General features: G+C 41.3%; 1 protein-coding gene across 13 annotated transcripts in view; it reads right to left on the bottom strand.

Moving 5' to 3' along the window:
* Positions 1-3,292: 3,292 nt before the first annotated feature.
* Positions 3,293-20,158, bottom strand: part of ALPK1 (alpha kinase 1) — a 121,539-nt gene continuing 104,673 nt past the window's right edge. For all 13 annotated transcript variants that reach the window (XM_043438547.1, XM_043438542.1, XM_043438552.1 and 10 more), the window contains 9 exons: positions 19,806-19,892; positions 18,739-18,815; positions 16,427-16,522; positions 14,741-14,845; positions 11,676-13,800; positions 9,361-9,514; positions 5,873-6,035; positions 5,318-5,504; positions 3,293-3,935 (listed from right to left, as the gene is read on the bottom strand). In XM_043438547.1, the coding sequence (XP_043294482.1) occupies positions 3,736-3,935; positions 5,318-5,504; positions 5,873-6,035; positions 9,361-9,514; positions 11,676-13,800; positions 14,741-14,845; positions 16,427-16,522; positions 18,739-18,815; positions 19,806-19,892 (3,194 nt within the window). In that variant the 3' untranslated portion in view covers positions 3,293-3,735. The remainder of the gene's footprint in view (positions 3,936-5,317; positions 5,505-5,872; positions 6,036-9,360; positions 9,515-11,675; positions 13,801-14,740; positions 14,846-16,426; positions 16,523-18,738; positions 18,816-19,805; positions 19,893-20,158) is intronic.

Below are 20,158 nucleotides of genomic sequence, written 5' to 3'. Positions count from 1 at the left end.
TGGTTTGTCACTTCTGAGGCGAGGTTATAGAAGGCCTTGTGACTTCAGCTTCTCTCACCCTTGGACTTTTTGCCCGGGCTTGAGCCAGCTGCCATGTTGTCATACGGACAGGCCCGTGTGGTGAAGAGCTAAGGCCTCTGGCCACCGGCCATCAGGGAAGAGGCGTCCTGCCCAGAGTCCCATGAGAGGGCCTGGAAGCAGACGCTCTGGCCCCCGTCATACTTTGAGGTGACTGCAGTCCCACTGACGTCTGACAGCAGTCCTCAGGAGAGGTTTTGAGCCAGCACTACTCAGCAGGGCCACTCGCCAATTTTTCATTTGAGTAACTTTGAGATGGTAGATAAATGCGGTTATTAGCCTCTAAGTTTTGGGGTAACGTGTCATGTAGTAAAACATGAATAATACAACAGATAATTATAATTCTCCTATAATGTAGGTAATATGACACAAGAGTGTATTAGCTTCCATGATAACTGGGCCTGTGCAGTGATACTTGTATAGCTATTTGGGGAGGTCAAAGGAGGGGTAAATTACCGAGTTTGTGGAAAGGGAGTGAATGAGGATGATGGATATCAGGGAGGATTTTCTGAAGGAGGTGTCGGTTGAGGTGAGTATTCAAGGGAGAATTGTCCCCGTCCGTATAAGAAAAACATGAAAACATTTATCAAGTCACGAAGCATCTTCATGCTGGGGTGGAAGGACGCAGGCTGGATTACAAACTGACGCGATAAGCGATTCGGTGTTCTTAGAGTGTATTACAGGACTGGGAGTAGCAGTCGGCTAAAGGAGAAAGCACCATATGATCATCCGATAATGTGGATTTTCTACTGAAAAAGAGGATCATTTGAATTTCTCATTAAATACTATTTTTTGGTATAAGTAATACATGCTTATTGCAGAAAGCTTGGAAAAAATAGATGATAAAGAAGAAAATAAAATTCCCTACCACAAATTCACTAGCCAGGGAAAAACGCAATGAAGATTTCCATGTATTATACATATATTATTTTTTCTATTTGCATACATATATATACCGAAATTATGATCAATACTATAATGTTGTTTTAGAGACTGCTTTTTTACTTCAAAGTTTGTGTGTAATTAAATATTTAAAAAATATACAATTTAAATGAATAATACTAATATGGATAAATTAAATATATAAAACTATTTCTCTGCTGTTGAAAAATTGTTTGCTTTTTACTATCATAAGCAAAGTTATGACAGACACACTTGTATAATCATTTGTTCATATTTCTGTTTATTTCCTCATTAGAGGTTTGTAGAAGTAGAATTACTCAGTCCAACATATATTGGATTTTTCTTGATAGTTTTCCCTTTATGCGATCTCACATTTTAAAAAAAAATTTTGTGGATATTTAAAAATGTATATAAAAGGGGAAAGATTAGTGTAATGAATCCTTATATACTCTTCTACTTGGCTTCAACACTATCAAGAAAGAGCCAAGCTTCTTTCATTTCTCCAGTTCTCTTTGGCTTTTGTATTTTTAAAATACATCACTTCATTAACTTTTATCTAATACTCAACACAAACTAAAAAAATCCCTAATTGTCCCCAAAATGTTATTTTATTATTGATTTATTATAGAGGTATAGAGTCACCTCATTATAACAAGAGACCTGCCTATCAGGAAATTCCAAGGGATTTAAGAGCTCTGTGCCAGGAATCAGGGGTGGAGACTATATATATATGAATACATATATATTCTGATTTTTCCAGATGTGGATAGGTTTGGGATAGTAAGCACATTTGCTTGTTCCCTTTCTCAAATGAAAACTTTTAAGTGTTTCACTATTAATTATGATATTGCTGTTCAAAAGAAAAGTTAAAATACCTTTTTTCAGATTCAGGAAGTTTTTCTTTATGTCTAATTTGCAAGGAGCTTTTTTTAACCATAAATTGATTTTCAATGTTATTAAATAATTTTTTCTTCACCTTTGAAATGATGAATTTTCCCCATTATTTTGTTAATAGGATAAAATTTTTAAATTTTCTTTAATAAAGTTAAGTTTGGGTTTTTCAAGAAGCAAATGCTGAGAAGGAATGTGAGACATATGAGGTATTTATTGAGAGAAATGACTGTAAAGGGTAAATGAGAGAGAACAGGAGTATGCAGGGAGACCATGATGGAGGTCTGGCCCTGTGAAAGGGGAGGGCGAACAGAAGGGAGGTCACAGCAGAGATTACAGTAGAGTTCTGAGAAAGTTCTGGTCTGGCCATGGGAAGATTCTGTGCCACCCCCTGTCAGAAGCACTTTGAGCCTGGCGTCCATGTCTCACTCGGTCATTGGCTGAGAGCCCACAGTGGTGGATCGGATGGGGAGCAGGCTGGAGGTGTCCGCCACTGTGTTCACGGCAAGAGAACGGGGTGGCTCGCACCAGCTCTAGCTGCAAGTGTAGACAGACATGTGCAGTAACCTCAAACTGAGAAAGGTGCAACCATCTAGAATTCAGAACTCAGAACGTTCATGTATGCAGGTCTGAGTCACATCACTAGATAAGGCACTAAGATCTGTTGAAGTAATAGTTAAGAGAAATTTAGAATGAATAATGGAGGAAGGAGAGAGTGTGTACCAGCTGCAGTTCCAAAGACTAAGTACAGTGAGGGAATATCTCACCAATCTCTTTTGTAAACTTCAGCAAGATCGTGGAAGCACTGCTCTCCAAACCTGTATGAAGCAGCACGTCTGTGCGGTGCAAGGGCGGACTGTGGTGGCCATCTTCCCTCACGTCTCCTGCAAATGTAAATGTGCTAGAAGAAAATATGAAGGGTTAAAAATAACAAAATCCCAGACATGGAGAACAGACTTATGGACAAGAGTGCTGGAGAAGCTGGAGAGGGTGAGAAGAATGGAGAGAGTAGCCTGGATGCACATACACTAACATACGTAAATAGGCAGCCAGTGGGAATTTGTTGTATGACTCACAGAACTCAAACTGGGGCTCTGTAATAACCCAGACAGGGTGGAGATGGCGGGAGGTGGGAGGGAGACTCAAGAGGGAGGGGACATATGTACACCTATGGTTAATTCGTGTTGATGTAGGACAGAAATCAAACCAATATTGCAAAGCAATTATCAATCAATTAAAAATAAATAAATATTAAAAAAGTAAAAGAGAAAAAACAACAAAACTCAGAGGAGGGAAGCTCTATGGATGACATATAACCTATAAAATAAAAGACTGATGAATTCACCTGTATAAAACAAATTCTGCATGGAAAAAAAGTCTCTTACAAAGTCAAAAGACAAAAAAATTGGAATGCATATCACAAATTCCTGAATTCTTTAATATATATCTATAAAGAATTCCTAAATCAATAAGAAAAAACACTGAAAGTATCAGTCTTGATGGATAGTGACTAAAGTCCCCAAATCTCGATGGCTTCAGCTAGAAAAGCTTATTTCTCAGATGTGCTTCATGTTCATTGTGGTCAGCTGGAGCTCTTTCCTATGTTTTTCTCATTGTGGGACTTCTGATACATTCTTGGCAATTGTGCAGAGGGAAAGAGACTCTGTAAGTGTTGCACTGGCAATTGAATATCGGCCTGAAGAAGATACTCTTCAATTCCTCTCAAGATTTATTGCCTAGAACCAGTCCCATGGCCCCACCTGAACCCAAGGACCAGGCTGGGCCATAATTTGTGTGCCTGGAAGGAGAGGAGAGCCCAGCATTGGTGAGCAGCATTGAGTGGTCACTTCCACTCCAGACAGTCTATGAATTACTTGGTTTCTCAACTGAAGGTCTTGTCAAAGAAAGACGACGGCATATTTCGTTACATTCCACATGCTGGTTATTAAAGAAGTAAAAAATTCCTTTCTCTCCAAAATTGGTAGTGACATCTTTCTGACCAACAGAGTGAATCTGGGGATCTGTGAGGTAGATAAGCCCTTTTCCATTCCCAGTCACCCAACCTAAAAAAGAAATAAATATGTCTGAGAATTAAATCCTCTATAAATTTTAGCAAAGTGCTTCAGAAAAAATATAATATACACATAGTGAAATAGCCATTTTGTAACTTGGTCATCCTATTGTGTGAAAATTGTTCAGTTGTGTCCGATGCTTTGTGACCCCACAGGCTATATATAGTCCATGGAATTCTCCAGGCCAGAATACTGGGGTGGGTAGCCTTTCCCTTCTCCAGGGGATCTTCCCAACCCAGGAATTGAACCCAGGTCTCCCACACTGCAGGCAGATTCTTTACCAACTGAGCTACAAGGGAAGCCCTATGGTTGATGATTAATAAATTTCTGCTAAGGGATCTGGTGTTGCATATTCCAATTATTGGTCTAAGAAGAATTGAATATTGGGTAATTAAATTTGTCAAATATGATATGCCCAGACAACCAGTTTTCAAGGAATTAGCAGTAGCACACACTTAGTGTTATTAAATTATTAAATTATTTATTATTTATTATTATTAATAATATAAATTATTAAATTATTAAATCCCATTGAATATTTTTTATTTCATGATTCAGAAGTTTCTTTAAAGCCTTACTCATTAATTCATACATTCCTCTGTTCATTTAACAAATCTTTATTGAGTGTACACACTGTGCAAAACACTATTGTGTTTTGTGAACAAGTTAGTAAAAAAATCTCTGTTCTTGGTGTCACATTCTTGTGAAGATCAATCAGTGATATAAGTAAGCAAAATATATAACACAGAGTGATGGTAAATGCGATGGATAGGGGATAGAAAAAATCTTGGAGGATTATTATTAGAAATAATCATAACAAGACTCATTTATCATTTCAATAAAGTACAGAATGATGGCTAATAATTCTGTTAGATAAAATACCAAACTGAAACAAAATTTACATATTAATGCAGATTTTAAAGGAAGCTAGATTCAGGTATACAGCTTGCTGTTCCATAACGTTCCCAGTTATGAAACCCAATATCACACCTGTAGTGAAGGTAAAGGGCTAGAGCAAAGAAAGTGTGGGAAGACTTGACATACTAAACACACAATGATAAGAAACCCACATCACCCAAATCCACCTGAGTAAAATTGAAAGAGAAAACTGTTATGGATTTGCTCTAGAAATAAGCTCAACAAAATGTGAGCCAGATCTTCTCACTGATCATCTGACGCCCTTAGACACTTGTAGAAGCTTTAGAAAATTTTCCCATGCATCATTTAGTATATACAGCAAGACTGATTCATTCCAAATAGTAGCCTGTGCACTAAACAACCTATTAAAATAATGACTAGCAAAGCTAGTTATAAAACCTCACATTTACATATAAATAATACTAAAATAAAAAATAACTCCCAGTTTCACATACCTTGTAAATCAACTACAACATCTCTATGATTGGAAAATTCATAAGAAAAGTGGCCATAAGCCAAGCCGTATTCTGTGGCTTTGTATTCTGTTTTCACCACTTTTGTGTTATTTGATAATTTTACAAATTCCCCTAGCATGTAAGGTTCCACACTGACACATCCTTTGATTGTCTTGCCTTCTAAAATCTGAAAAATAGAAACAGGAGACAGTATAACAATGGTGAAAGCCATGGGTTTTGAGGTCAGCAGATCTCAGCCTTTGAACTCAGGCTTTGCCACTTAGGAGCACTGTGGTTGTTCGGTCACTAAGTCATGTCCAGCTCTTTTGCGACCCCGTGGACTGTAGCCCAGCAGGCTCCTCCGTCCATGGGATTCTCCAGGCAAGAATACTGGAGTGGGTTGCCATTTCCTTCTCCAGGGGATCTTCCCGACCCAGGAATTGAACCCAAGTCTCCTGCATTGGCAGGTGGATTCTTTACCACTGTGACACCTGGGAAGCCTCAAAATATATTTCTAGATGTGTTTAATCATACCCCTGATTTCTTTAATCTTACCAGCAATACTGAGGATGGTATGTAGAATATCTGCGTGTGAATCTTCTGCTCGTAAAGTCTCTTGTTAAATTCTGTCACGTAGTGTTGTGCGGTCATCTGCCTCTCCACGTCAGTGAAGTGGTGCCAGAGCCCCTTTTGCTCCTTATATTCTTTCCCAACATATCTGTGAAGGCAGAAAAGCCACAGCAAGAAACGCAAAGTGACCCTACTCTAGAGTAAGAGAGAAGAGACTAAGACAGAGATGCAAAAATGCTTGAGAGATGTTACTTTTTCTCTATCTTGGTTAATATTATCTTATCTCGTGACTCAGATAATTTTGTAAGAGCACGCTGAACAATGGAACACAATTCATACTAGCTGCCTGATGGTTAAGTTCATGTGTCATCTCGATTTGACCACAGGGTGCCCAAATATTTGGTCAAACACTATTCAGAGTGTTTCTGTGAGGGTGTTTTGGATGAGTCTAACATTTACATCAATAGACTGAGTAATGAAGACTACCCTCCCTGGTGTGGGGGAGCCTCATCCGATCAACTGAAGGGCCAAATGGAACAGAAGGCTGAGCTTATTTCAAGTAAGAGAGAATTCTTCTTGCTGACTGCCTCTGACCCGGGACACCAGTCTTTTCCTGCTCTTGGACTTGAACTGAAACATCATCTCCTCCTGGGTCTCAATCCCGCTGGTCTTTGGGCTGGAACTATATATCATCAGCTCTCCTGAATATCCAGTCAGCAGTAGATGCTGAAACTTGAGAGTATCCATAATTATGTGAGTTAAGTCCTAATAATAAATCTCTGTGCACACACACACACACACACATGCACACGGCCTTCCCTGGGAGCTCAGCTGGGAAAGAATCCTCCTGAAATGCGGGAGACCCCGGTTTGATTCCTGGGTCGTGAAGATCCCCTGGAGAAGGGATAGGTTACCCACTCCAGTATTCTTGGGCTTCCCTGGTGGTTCAGATGGTAAAGAAACTGCCTGAAATGTGGGAGACCTAGATTCAATCCCTGGGTTGGGAAGATCCTCTGCAGGAGGGTATGGCAACCCACTCCAGTATTCTTGCCTGGAGAATCCCCATGGACAGAGGAGCCTGGCTGTCGTCTATGGAGTCACAAAGAGTCAGACACAACTGAGTGACTAAGTACAGCACAGCATACACGCGCATGCACACACACACACGCACACACACACATATACATCTTATTGGTTTTGTGTTTCTGGAGAACCCTAATGAATACATCGACCCAAGGGTGATACCGATTTATTTTCTCCTTATAAGAGAAAGTGCTCACTTGTTGTAGCAGTTCACCAGATGTGGGTAAGTCAAGAAAACCAGCCAGGGTACTGGAAAACACATGGACTCTGGAACCAGATCTTTCGCTGACTGCAACATGACCTTATACAGGTCAGCAGATGAATCAGAAGCCTTCCCCTCCCCCTTCCTTCTGTGATTACTTCATCTCTACAAATACTTGCTTTCTATCCTACAAATACTTTCTTCATCTCTACAAATACTTCCTAATATATGTACAACACTTTTTATACTATCCAGGATTCATTGTGATTCCTATATTTGAAGATTAATATATTTGGGCAATTCTGGAAAACTATCAGAAATGATTTATTAAAATAATAATTCTTTCCTATTTGCTCTGTTATCTTTTTCTGATCAGATGTATGTTAGACCCTCTTGCTCCATCTTCCATGTCTCTTCTTCTCTCTTTTATATCCCATCTCAGATCCTCCTATCATGTATCCTGGTGTGTTAGTTGCTTAAGATTGCTGTAACAAAGTGCCACAAACTGGGTGGCTTAAGCAACAGAAATTGATTCCTCATAGTTTTAGAGTCTACAAGTCCAAGGTCAAGGTGTCAGCAGAGTCACGCTCCCTCTGAGGATGTAAGGGAAGGAGCTTTTCCAGACTGTCAACTTTTCCAGACAGTTCTGGCTTGGTGACCATATAGCTACAATTTTCACATGCATTCTCCCTGTGTGTGTCTATCTCCAAATTTCCTCTTTTTTATAAGGATATCAGTCATAGTGGATTCTGGGCCTACCCTACTCTAGTTTAATCTCATCTTAATTAATTACATCTGCAGTGACTTTACTTCCAAATAAGATCACAGTCTAAGTTACTTAGGGTTACAACTTCAACCTGAATTTAGGGTGGGGGGGGGTCACAATTATACCTGTATTACCTGGCTCCACCACTTTGATGTGCGAACTTGGGGAGGTTTCTTAACATCTCTGTGTCTCAGCTCCCTCATCTGTAAGATGGGATAACAATAGTACCTACCTCATCGGGTTTTGTGAGGATTGATTAAGTTAGTATATAAATTACTTAAAACAGGGCCTGGCACATGAAATTTACATGTTTACTATTGTTATTATCATCAACATCCTTTTCAAGAAATGTATTTCTACTATTTAAGAATTTCCCAATTTCTCTCTTTTTTTCTCTTCCTATTTATTTCTTACATTTTTTTAGATTTGGGAAAAGAGCAAGGTCTACTTTAAAAGTCTTGCTCTATAGGTTCTTTAAAATATACATATGGTATACAATTAGGCTTTATACCAAACGAGGACCACCTGTGATCACTAATTTGCAGGTAAGTTTTTGCTTAAAGTTGTCATCAAGAATTAAGGCCAAAAAAAAAAAAGAATTAAGGCCAAGCAAAAAATCTTTCTAGGTTATTTGCTTCAGTGACATGGCATTTTTTTAATTAACCTTTTTGTTTGTTTGTTTTTGAGGATATAGCCATTCCTGAGTCAATGCTTTATATCAGCCGTCTCTCTGCTCGTCCCCTTTCATGCGTAACTTTTGTCACTAGTTGCTCCCTCATCCCACCCCTGCCCAAAACCTCTACAGAGAGGTGTCTTAGGATTCAGCATTCACTTAAATCCCTGAATATGTTTCGTTACTGGCCTCAGAGGAGTTTTGTGCCTTTTTTCCCAGGCTCACTCATTTAATCAGAAGTGTGGCTTGCATGGTTTAACTACCCTTTCTTGCCAGCATTTTCAATGAGAGTGTTCAGGACTCTGACTTGTCATGTGGCAAGAAACTCTATTTTTCTTATCTGTACCATGGGGTTAATGTTCTCCAAGGGGTTTAAAATCATGTATATAAAACATCCAGCCCAATGGCTGACATAGTGTGGGCTCTCTATCCATGGTGGTTGTTGCTCAGTTGCTAAGTCATGTCTGACTTTTTGGACTACATGTGACTCCATGGACTACAGCACACTAGGCCTCCCTGTCCCTCACTATCTCCTGCAGTTTGCCCAAGTTCATGTCTGTTAAACCGGTGATGCCACCCAACCATCTATGGTAACTGTTATTAATTAGCTAATGAGGAAGAGGAAAAGGAGCTGAATTAGGAAACATTTAGCCACTTTTTCCAGCCCTTTTATAGTCTCATAAACAATTACTTAACAGAAGGGACAAATCAGCCCATTATACATTATTATATATGTTTTTAAGCAATACCTGCCCAGAGTTTCCTCTTGATGAAGGTGATGTACCCAAAATGCATTTCTTTGTCTGCCTTTCTTCGTCACAGGTAGGTAGTCCCCCAAATATGCAACTGTTTCTTGGGCTGTCCACAGTTCAGATTTCTTGGAATATTTTAACAAAAGAGCACCTTGAATAAAAAGATGAATATTGACCTTATCTTTCAAAAAGATCTTGTAATTCATGGATAAGATGAATTGTAACACAGGTACCAATCTGTGTTCATTTGAAATATTCAACTTTTTAATATATTTTCTCAAATTTTATCCTGTTCCATGACTATTACTAAAAAGTTAGTGAAGTACAATAAGAAGGTAAAATTTGAGAAATTACAATGAAAATTGCCTTTGATTCACAAAATCTCTTGTTTGTGATGGCAAGGTATCAAGGCCAGAGCTTCTGTATGAAAGTAATGAAAAATAAAAGGGCTTTTCAAACAGCAAAAGCCCAGAGACCATCTTAGAACAAGTGACATGTGAATACACCATCCTCTGATTATCTGGGAATCTCGAATAAAAGAGGCTGCTAGCTATGTGAGTTCACATGGATAGAAGTCAGTTGAATAAGTTTACTCCAAAAGTTCCTGGCAACTCCAGGGATCCTAGATTACATATGAAAGTTCAACCTAATTTTCTCTTACATATTTTAAGTTGGGAAAGTCCAGGAATTACTGAGAAAATACAGCTCCTGTACAAAGACGAAAACTCAACTGAAAAAGAAAAAGATAAAGAGGAAAAAATAAGGGTTGTTTTCACCTTAAAGAAAGCAAAACCAATGCGAGCAAGAAAGGATCTCTTTGAGGGGGAAGAGACCACAATGAATCCTAAGAAAGAAATGCAACCTTTTGAGACCCAAGTTAAAGTGGACAAGGACCTCCAGTGACTAGGTTGTGGTAATGAATACATGAAGAGGAGACTCAGGAGAAGAGAGTCCTTAGAGTGAGGTAAGCCCACAGGTCTGGGATGGGGGATGGGGAGGAAGGAGACACCTGAGGTCGCGGAGAGATGATGCTCAGGGTTGGGTGACTCAATCAGAGAAGCTGGGGAAGGGAATGAAGGCGAACTGCATGTCCACACATGTAGAAAGGGCAGTGAACTAAGGCAAGAAGCAAGGAGCGGATGCATAACTTGTCCAGTTTCTTCAGCTTTGGGGCTCGCTTCCTCCCATGTGCTTTTTCACCCATAAAGTGGCACGCAGACAAAACAATAAAGCAGCTCCCTAACTCTCATAAATGGAACTTTGAAACTGCAGACTCTCGCAGAAAGCAGGGAAACGCCATTATTAGAAAATTTTGCTTCTTTTGGCAACAACTTGATCTTTTACTCTGACTTCAAGGTGGCAGGTAAAACACTGAAATACTTTGAAGCAGAAGTTCTTAACATTGGCTTTATACAAAAATCACCGGGGAGCTCTTAAAAAATACAGATGCCTGGACCCACACCATAGACTCATGAGACCGGAATCTCTGGGGTGAGGGATTGGAAGTTTTAAAGAGCTAAAAGCCTCTTGGGAGATCCTCATGTGGCACCAGTGCTGAGAACTACTGCTTTAGTATCCAGTGCTTAGCAATCCACATAGCTTGTTTCCTCTGAAAGGCATTTTGCAATAGTTTTTTTTCCTCATTCAAATAATTCTTCAGTACCTTGGAGGATATTATAATGTGATCCTCTGGGCTAAGAGAAGAACCTTCTTTGGTCTTCTCCCCAGCTTCTCCACCACTTCTAAGCTGGGTTAGACACACTGGCTGCTGGGAGGCCCCGGCTCAGGCTTCCCTATGCTGTTCCTGAGGCCGGAAGCAGCTGCTAAACACACACGATCAATGCAGCACCTGGCAAGAAACCGCTCAGCATAGGTGCAGACATGACGAGTGCCTGCTAGAAGGGCACTGTGTAACTAGGTCAAACTCCACCCCCTGGGGTTTTGAATGGGAAACAGAGAAAACCAGCTGTGGCAATGAGGATCAATGGAGTATATATGATCAATGAGTATATATGGCATCCAGAGCTGTTTCAAACCTGACTGATGACTGCTCCCACGTTCTGTAAGATCCTCCCTTACTGCCTATGTAGCACATCTCCAATGTGTGAGGCAGCCTGAGTGAGTCTCTATTCTTTGCAACCTTTAGAGTCCATCAAACAGGGAGAGAAGAGGCCCCTGAACTACATCTTTCTCTGTATACTCACAAAGCATCACAGGTGTCTATATCTTTCATGAGCTATAAGTGATCCACAGAACAGAAACTTCAGAGGGCCCTCAACAAGCAGAGATGCTTCCTGAAAGGGCGTACTTACTATGTGCTCCGTGGAGTTGGCTGGATTTAAAAACGCCTGTATGCTCCAGCCTCTGGAACAGCCAATCATGCCTCACTCCTGCCAGGAGTTTTTCAAAGTCATCAGGCTGCAGGGTGCGGGCCTCAAGGATCACCTGCTTTGTCATTCCTGGCAATGAAACAAAAGAACTTCCACTGGAATTCAGAAAAGACCATGGATTTTCTCCATCAGAAGAACCACTGGAGATTGCTGGTGATTTCAGCCACCAAGGTGAGGACAAGCTGGAGTTCTGGCTGCAGTTGAGCAGGTTTCCAGGCTCATTTGCTTCCTCCGTGGTAGTGCAGTCCTCGCTGAGGACAGGGCTGGGAGGCTTACTGCTTACTGAGGAACTGGGGATCTGGGCTCCCTGAATGTGCGGCTGCTTCCAAGCGCACGGTCTAGGGCAGCCACATGTGCTCGTGGTGTGAACATCTGCAGTGCCCAGCAGCGGGCTCTCCTCATCCACCGTGGAGGCATCAGGGTCAATGCCCTGCTCTTTGACTGAGTGACCATTTTTTCCTGAGTTAGGGTTTTGAACAAGCCAATGAGGAGTGAAAGAGTTACACGCTACCGTGGAACTTTTGTCCAGAGACTCGTCCACGACTGAGTGGAAGTCTACAGGAACATCTTCTGCTCTTTCTGCTATTTTTCCTTCTGGGTCAACCCAGCAGGGGCTATCTTTAAATGCAGGACCTGTGCCTCCTTTGATTTCTTCTCTCTTCTCTTCTTCATCCCCGTGCTTGGCGTCACCATTGATTTCTCGAAACTCATCAATTGTTTCAAAGGTTTCTTCTTCTTGGATGGAAGGATATGTGGCCATGTTCTTAGGCCAACCAGAATCAGAAGTCCAAGAAGCAGAACAAAATGAGGGTCTGGAATGAGCAGAAGTATTTCTGGACCCCACATTTCCAACTTCCTGCCTACCTTCTTTAAACCACCCTCCACCAGAGGCCAGTGAAATGTCTGTTGTGTTATGAGGTGGGAAGGTTGCCAAGGGCATGGACTTGTGCAGCTGACATTGAGAAGACTCTAAACTGTCATCCTTGGACACCTGGAGAGAGAGACCATGAAGCTCTGAAGAGAGTGGACGCTCAGCTCTGCTGGCCCCATTCACCTCCTGCTCGTCTGACAGGGCAGTAGAACACTGAGTGTCCACAAGATGCTCTTCCTTGCTAAGCTCTTTTCCGGGGGACACATCATCAACATGATAATTCACTTCCTCCCAGCTTGTAGAAGATATGTACCCTGATAACTTGCTCCAAGAACTGGAGCTCTGGCTGTCACTCAGAGACTTGTTCAGAACAGCTCCCCCACCACTACTGTGGTCTGTTGACTCAGCTTCGGTCTCCACATCTTCATCCACGGAGACTCGAAATGCATCAGAACCGGCCCAGTTTCTCCTCCCCACCCTCCTGAGTTTCTCCTGACTGTTCATTGCAATTCGGGAGGAAGATATTACTATGCCTTTTTCAAAATGTGGTCTGTCCTCAGTGGCACTCATGGTATCTATGTTTTTTGTTTCTGTTTTTAGATCAGTGATACAGACTCCTGTTTTCATACCTTTCTGTTTATTTTTGTTGTTTCCACAAGTGCTTTCAAATATTTCACACACTGAAGTGTGGTGCTGTGAATAGGGTTCAAGGATTTTTTGGAAATCCACTTGCCCATGTAAGATGGGCTTCTCTAATCCATGCCTGAATCCCTCGGGAACGTAAGACTTGTCATCTAAATTTGAGAAGCTTTGAACTTGTAACTGTTCCTTCACCCGGGTGATAACAGACATGATTTCCTGAGAGAGAGCTTCTCTCTCCTGACTTCCGGAGGAATTGCTGAAAGTATACAACTTTCCCATAGCTTCGCTACAGAGCTGACTTGCTGTTTGGACGGTCTCCATCTCCCCATAGAGTCTTTGGTGCACAGTGGTGAGACCAAAAGCAGCTTTAAGAAAACTATGGAGCTCCTGTTTTCCAGTAACTGGTTCATCACGTTTCTTGGTGAGGAGGCCAATTTCAAAGGCTTCTTTGGCTTCACATAGATATGAGTTTTTCATTCCTGGAGGACAGTCCTTAGAACTACTATATGACAACAGGCAAGTGCCACGAATATTCTGAGGAAAACATCAGATACAAAATCAGACACTGAATTAGAAACTGGAAGTGAATCGGAAAGTTTTCATTCCTGGAGGGCAGTCATCAGAAATAGTTTTTTCTTTTTTTAAAAAAACGTGTGCCATGGATATTCTAATAAAAATACATAAACATTGAGTCAAGGACCTGTGATCTTTTTGATGCCTCAGGGGATAGGACTAGGACACATGTGATTGGTTGGCACGAAGGGGTAAGAAATTAGCTTTAGCTTCCATCCTACTGTAGCCCTGATACTTTTGATCAAAGATGATAAAATTGCTGTCACTGTTGCTAATGTTAGTTTTAGCAAACAGAGTCTAAACATGGGACATGGATGTAATAATTTTGTTATATACAAACACATAATTTGTTTATTGATGGTCAAAACAATAGACTTGTGGCTTCCAAATCCCTCTGGGTATTTGAATCACCTGGGAGGTATTCCATAATGAATGATTTCTAGGTAAGAATACCAGTCCTTTACATTTAGTGGATTTAGGGTAGACCCAAAGAATATGTATTTTGAAAGGGCACGACTTCACTTTCACTTTCACGCATTGGAGAAGGAAATGGCAACCCACTCCAGTGTTCTTGCCTGGAGAATCCCAGGGATGGGGGAACCTGGTGGGCTGCCATCTATGGGGTTGCACAGAGTCGGACATGACTGAAGTGACTTAGCAGCAGCAGACATGCGTGGGAGCCCTTGTTCTACAGCAGATACCATCATATCCTCCGGCTGCAGTAACTTAGCTCCCCATCAGCAGGATGTCACTACTCTGACTGGTATGACCTTTACATACATGAAGTCCGCTCACAATTATCTAATGGTGCACACGAATCCTATCTTAGGGTTAGACTCTTCCCTCCCCTGGTGATGTCTGTCTCTGGGTAGAGGAGCAAGGAGGGCTACGCCCTGTTTACCATAGCCGTGAGCACAAAGAGGGGCGTGTAGGGGCTGAAGGCAGCCGCCAGCTTGCAGGCTTCAGCGGCTGACAGCAAGTGGTGGTCAAACTCCTTCAGCAGGCCCTGCAAGGGAACAGGAGGCCAAGCGTGCTGTGAGAAAACAAGAGGCCGAGTGTACTGCTGACAATGATTTACCCACTAGCAAAAGACAGGCTATAAAATTCCTTTGCTTTTCTTTCAAGGTTTTGAGGGGTGCCCTGCGCCTCATCACACTCATTTCAGAACAGTGCCAAGAAAGAGTAAGTGGGTAAAGACCCCAGGGCATTGACCATCCTTTCCCCCACACCCACACACCATCCATCTCCAACTCGTACCACAGAGAGAGCCTCACACGTGCCAACATTCACAGTGCCTGCCCACGCAAAGTAATTCAGACAAGTTTCTTCAGAGGATCATGCAGCTCTCTGTTCACAGAACTGTGAGCGTTTCACAGTCAGATTCACTAATGATTTATGCATTGTTCTTGGCAAAGAAGCCTTTAACGTACAATTTCATAGCAATTAAGATTCATTCATTTATTCCAGAAATATGTATTGTGCCAAGCACTGTTCTAGTCATGAAGGAGAGAGGAGACAGTGAGCCTGCAATGAGCTTATTTTCTATCAAGGGGAGGGGATTAATCAATATACAAAATAAGTAAAATATGTAATATTTGAGATGGCAATAAATGTTCCAGAGAAAAATACAGCAAGAAGAGGTCAAGGAGGTCCAAGGCGGAAGGGCAGTTTGCAATTTTAAACAATCCTCAGAGAACTTCACTGAACAAGGAACATAACCCCTTTCCTGTGTTTTGGTCTGTCTGATAGCAAAAGCAACATTTTGCTAAGCTTCAGAGAACAAGCAGCAAGCTATATGGGTTCTTATGCTATACTAATTAGTACTGAGTCCAGTTACTACTGTTGTTTTGGTATTTGAAAAAAGGCAATGTTGATGACACTATTAAAAATGTCAATTTGAGTGCAGTGCAGAGAATAGTCAACGTCTGTGCAATGCTCTGAACGGGTCAGAGATCTGGTTTCTGCTCCCAGTTCTCTTTCTTACTGACTGTGCAGGTTGCGGAGGTCACCTAGTTTCTCTAGACCTCAGTTTACTTTCCTCTAAAATGGGAGTGACACATTCTGCTCTAACTTATGCCTGGGTAGATGTGGTGTGTGTGGATCACATACATGTGTACACACACTTTTTGAGCTATAAAACAATAAACAAACATTCATAATCATTATTATTACAGATAGAAGCCTGGACAAGCAACTGATGTGATTTGGACAGACTGTAATTAAAGTCTTAAAGTTATTACTCTCTTACTTTGTCATTGAGAGAGTCCAAGTGTGGAAACTGAATTTTGTGATAATCTGAAAGGAAATCATGGGGTTCAAAGCATTTATCACTTTGATTTCTTTCATTCATTCATTCATCAAGTCTTTTTTCCCCCTAGTACCCTCTGTAGGTCTGGTGCTGTGCTAGGTGCTGGGGTAATAAAGTCAAATGGGACAACATAGGAGCTGTTCCTCAGCTTGTTCATGTTACTCGAAGAGGGGAGATACTGTGCTCCCTGACTCCTGAAGAGAGAACTAGCCAAGAATAACAGTGACAGTTTTGGAGGTGATGCTGCTCTGCACCATAGTTTTGCCAAGTGATGATTACCAGGTTAATGTCAGGATTGCTTTTAAACTTTTCATAATCTTTCTTGCTCATGGAGATGAAGATGTCTGCCAGTATACCTAGTGACGTGGAAATGCCCTGTAAGGAAATACAAACAAAACACAGATGAGGAACTTACAGTCAATTCTTGCTCTCAAGTCCCACAGTCAATGACTGGCCCTCCATATGAACCATTGCTTATTATTATCATTTGTTATTATGACTCTGAAGATACTTCTCGACTGGATGTCACTGGGTTTGAAAGACTATCATATCCTGAGGACATGGGCATAACGTAAACTCAGCTATTGCTTAGCAGGGCTTTGCTCGATCGTCAACATGAACTTGTCCACAATGCTAGGTATAAAGAACTGACCCAAACAAGAGTCCCCACCCTCAACTCCATTTGTGTTGTTAAAAGGATTGTAGGCAGCAGTGTTGCTGACACAGTTCAGGGAAATGTGTAACCCAAAGCTTCAGTTAACGAGGAGAATATTCTCACAGAGTCACAGAGGATGAGTACACCAAGGAAAGCTAATGGTGCTTCTCAATTTCTCAAATAAAGATGCTATGTAAACGGCTGAGGTCTTTCCCCACTTAACCAAAGGAGAATGATTTTACCAAAGGAGAATTAACCAAATTGAGATGCAATTGAGCCATCCCAACTATGTTATGGAATGAGGTGAAGGCTAAATATATAATAAAATCAATACCAGTAGGAATAAATGGATAAGTAGAAATAAATATACAAACAGATAGTTGCAAATATATAGAGAAACACTAAATACAGGCCAGGAGTCTAGCTGTCAGTAAGGATGAGCAGGACAGAGAGGGAGCTTTTAAATGTTTCTGGTCCTATTGTTCTTTCACTCATGCTCATGCTCAGTCATGTCTGACTCTTTGCGACCCCATGAACTGTAGCCCACCAGGCTACTCTGTCCACGGGGTTTCCCAGTCAAGAATACTGGAGAGGGCTGAATTTTCTTGTTCAGAGGATCTTTCCAACCCAGGGATTGAACCCAAGTCTCCTGCATTGGCAGGTGGATTCTTTACCACTGTGCCACCAGGGAAGTCTATCCTGGTCCTATGTCCATGTTCAGTTCAGTTCAGCTCAGTCACTGAGTCACTCAGTTGTGTCCGACTCTTTGTGACCCCATGGACTGCAGCATACCAGGCTTCCCTATCCACCACCAACTCCCAGAGTTTACTCAAACTCATGTCCATCGAGTTGGTGATGCCATCCAACCATCTCATCCTCTGTCATCCTCTTCTCCTCCTGCCTTCAGTCTTTCCCAGCATCAGGGTATTTTCCAATAAGTCAGTTATTTGCAACAGGTGGCCAAAGTATTGGAGTTTCAGCTTCAGCATCAGTCCTTCCAATGCATAGTCAGGACTTATCTCCTTTAGGATGGACTGGTTGGATCTCCTTGCAGTCCAAGGGACTCTCAAGAGTCTTCTCCAACACCACAGTTCAAAAGCATCAATTCTTCGGCACTCAGCTTTCTTCACAGTCCAACTCTCACATCCATACATGACTACTGGAAAAACCATAGCTTTGACTAGATGGACCTTTGTTGGCAAAGTAATGTCTCTGCTTTATAACATGCTGTCTAGGTTGGTCATAACTTTCCTTCCAAGGAGTAAGCGTCTTTTAATTTCATGGCTGCAATCACCATCTGCAGTGATTTTGGAGCCCAAGAAGATAAAGTCTGTCACTGTTTCCACTGTTTCCCCACCTATTTGCCATGAAGTGATGGGACAAGATGCCATGATCTTCGTCTTCTGAATGTTGAGCTTTAAAACAATTTTTTCACTCTCCTCTTTCACTTTCATCCAGAGGCTCTTTAGTTCTCCTTTGCTTTCTGCCATAAGGGTGGTGTCATCTGCATATCTGAGGTTTTGATTTCTCCCGGCAATCTTGATTCCAGCATGTGCTTCACACAGTCCAGCATTTCTCATGATGTACTCTGCATATAAGTTAAATAAGCAGGGTGACAACCTACAGCCTTGACATACTCCTTTCCCAATTTGGAACCAGTCTGTTGTCCCATGTCCAGTTCTAACTGTTGCTTCTTGACCTGCAAACAGATTTCTCAGGAGGCAGTCAGGTGGTCTAGTATTCCCATCTCTTGAAGAATTTCCCACAGTTTGCTGTGATCCACACAGTCAAAGGATTTGGCATAGTCAATAAAGTAGCAGAATCAACAAAAATATAACCAATAAAATTGATAAATGATAAACTCAATTGTGCCATAAGGTGATAACTTTCCAAAGGCAAATATAGAAAATGAGAAAATAAACACGAGATAAATAACCTTTTTATCTGGCTGAGGAAGTGTCAGGTATCCCGTGATTGAGGCCCATATTAACTCTGCGGCTTCATACCACATCCCTGCAAAAAAGGAGATAGGACAAACTGCTAGTGTCTCTGCTCTTGTGTCAGAAAATACTTTTATTTATTATTTTTTCTTTTAGAAAATACTTTTAAAAACTAACACAGAAAGATGATTTTGCATTTTGTAAGAAAATTTACAACTAGACGAGATTGACAGCAATGAGCAGATAGCAACCTGCTAGAAAAACAACAATCTGCTTTTCTGGTTGGTTTAATACAGATAATTTCTCCTGTTCACAGGGAAACAGTAAGAAATATTACATATCACATGTGTGCATATGAAATATATTAATATATAAATGATTATCTCCATTATTTTCAAGATAACAATTACCATCTTCTATTTAAAAATTTCAAATACATTAGTTTGCATTTTAAAATACAGTTAAGGTCCCTCTAAGCTTTGCTAGTAAAACTCAGAAATGCCCTCCGAGGAACAAACGGGTAAGTTATCATGGTGTGTGTATGCATGCAGTCATGTCTGACTCTTTGCAGCCCCATGGACAGTATGTGGCCTGTCAGGCTCCTCTGTCCATGGGATTTTCCAGGCAAGGATACTGCAGTGGGTTGCTATTCCCTACTCCAGGGATCTTCCTGATCCAGAGACTGAACTCGTGTCTCTTGCATCTCCCGCATTGGCAGGTGGATTCTTTACCACTAGCGCCATCTGGGAAGCCCAGTTGTCAGCATAGGTTTAGAATAAGAGAGTCACTTATCACATGGAGTCCTGCTGAAATGACAGCCAGATGCCAGAAATAGTACCAAGAAAAGTCACAATATAGAAACATAAGTTTCTTTAATAAAACTCACCAGAAAACTATTTTGTTTTGTTAATGCTCATAATATTCCTGGCATCTTAAGTGTCAGTCTCTTTTTGATGAGAAAACTAAGGGAAGTAGAACAATATCAACCAGATACAATGAGAAAAGCCCACAGTGGAATCTCTTAGCAAGACTTGGTAAATGAGACTTGAGAGGATGACTGTACCCAACTTCTGCAGAATTTGCCCTCTTATCTGAATGCAGACTGATTGCACCAGGACCTTGTCGCTCTCATTTCTGTACAGCCAGGTACCTATAATAAAAGAGGGGGGCAAAGAAAAACATTTTTGGCCTTGAATTATTAAAAAAACAGCCTGGTGAAATAAAACTATGTACATGGAAGCCTTCATGAACACTTGTGACATGGATTCGGTAGACAATCTCTTCTCTATATAGAATAAGGTCTAAACTCCTTGCTATAACCTACAAGGCTTCACAGAAGTTGACTCCTGCCTGGTCCCCACCTCTCCCCATAACCAACTGGGCACTGCTTGTGTCCCTTACAATAGCAGCCAACTC

This window comes from Cervus canadensis, chromosome 19 (assembly GCF_019320065.1).
Source record: "Cervus canadensis isolate Bull #8, Minnesota chromosome 19, ASM1932006v1, whole genome shotgun sequence".
Classification (NCBI taxonomy): Eukaryota; Metazoa; Chordata; class Mammalia; order Artiodactyla; family Cervidae; genus Cervus; species Cervus canadensis.
The sequence above is the reverse complement of the archived record's forward strand: the minus strand, read 5'-3'. Positions and strand labels throughout refer to the sequence as shown.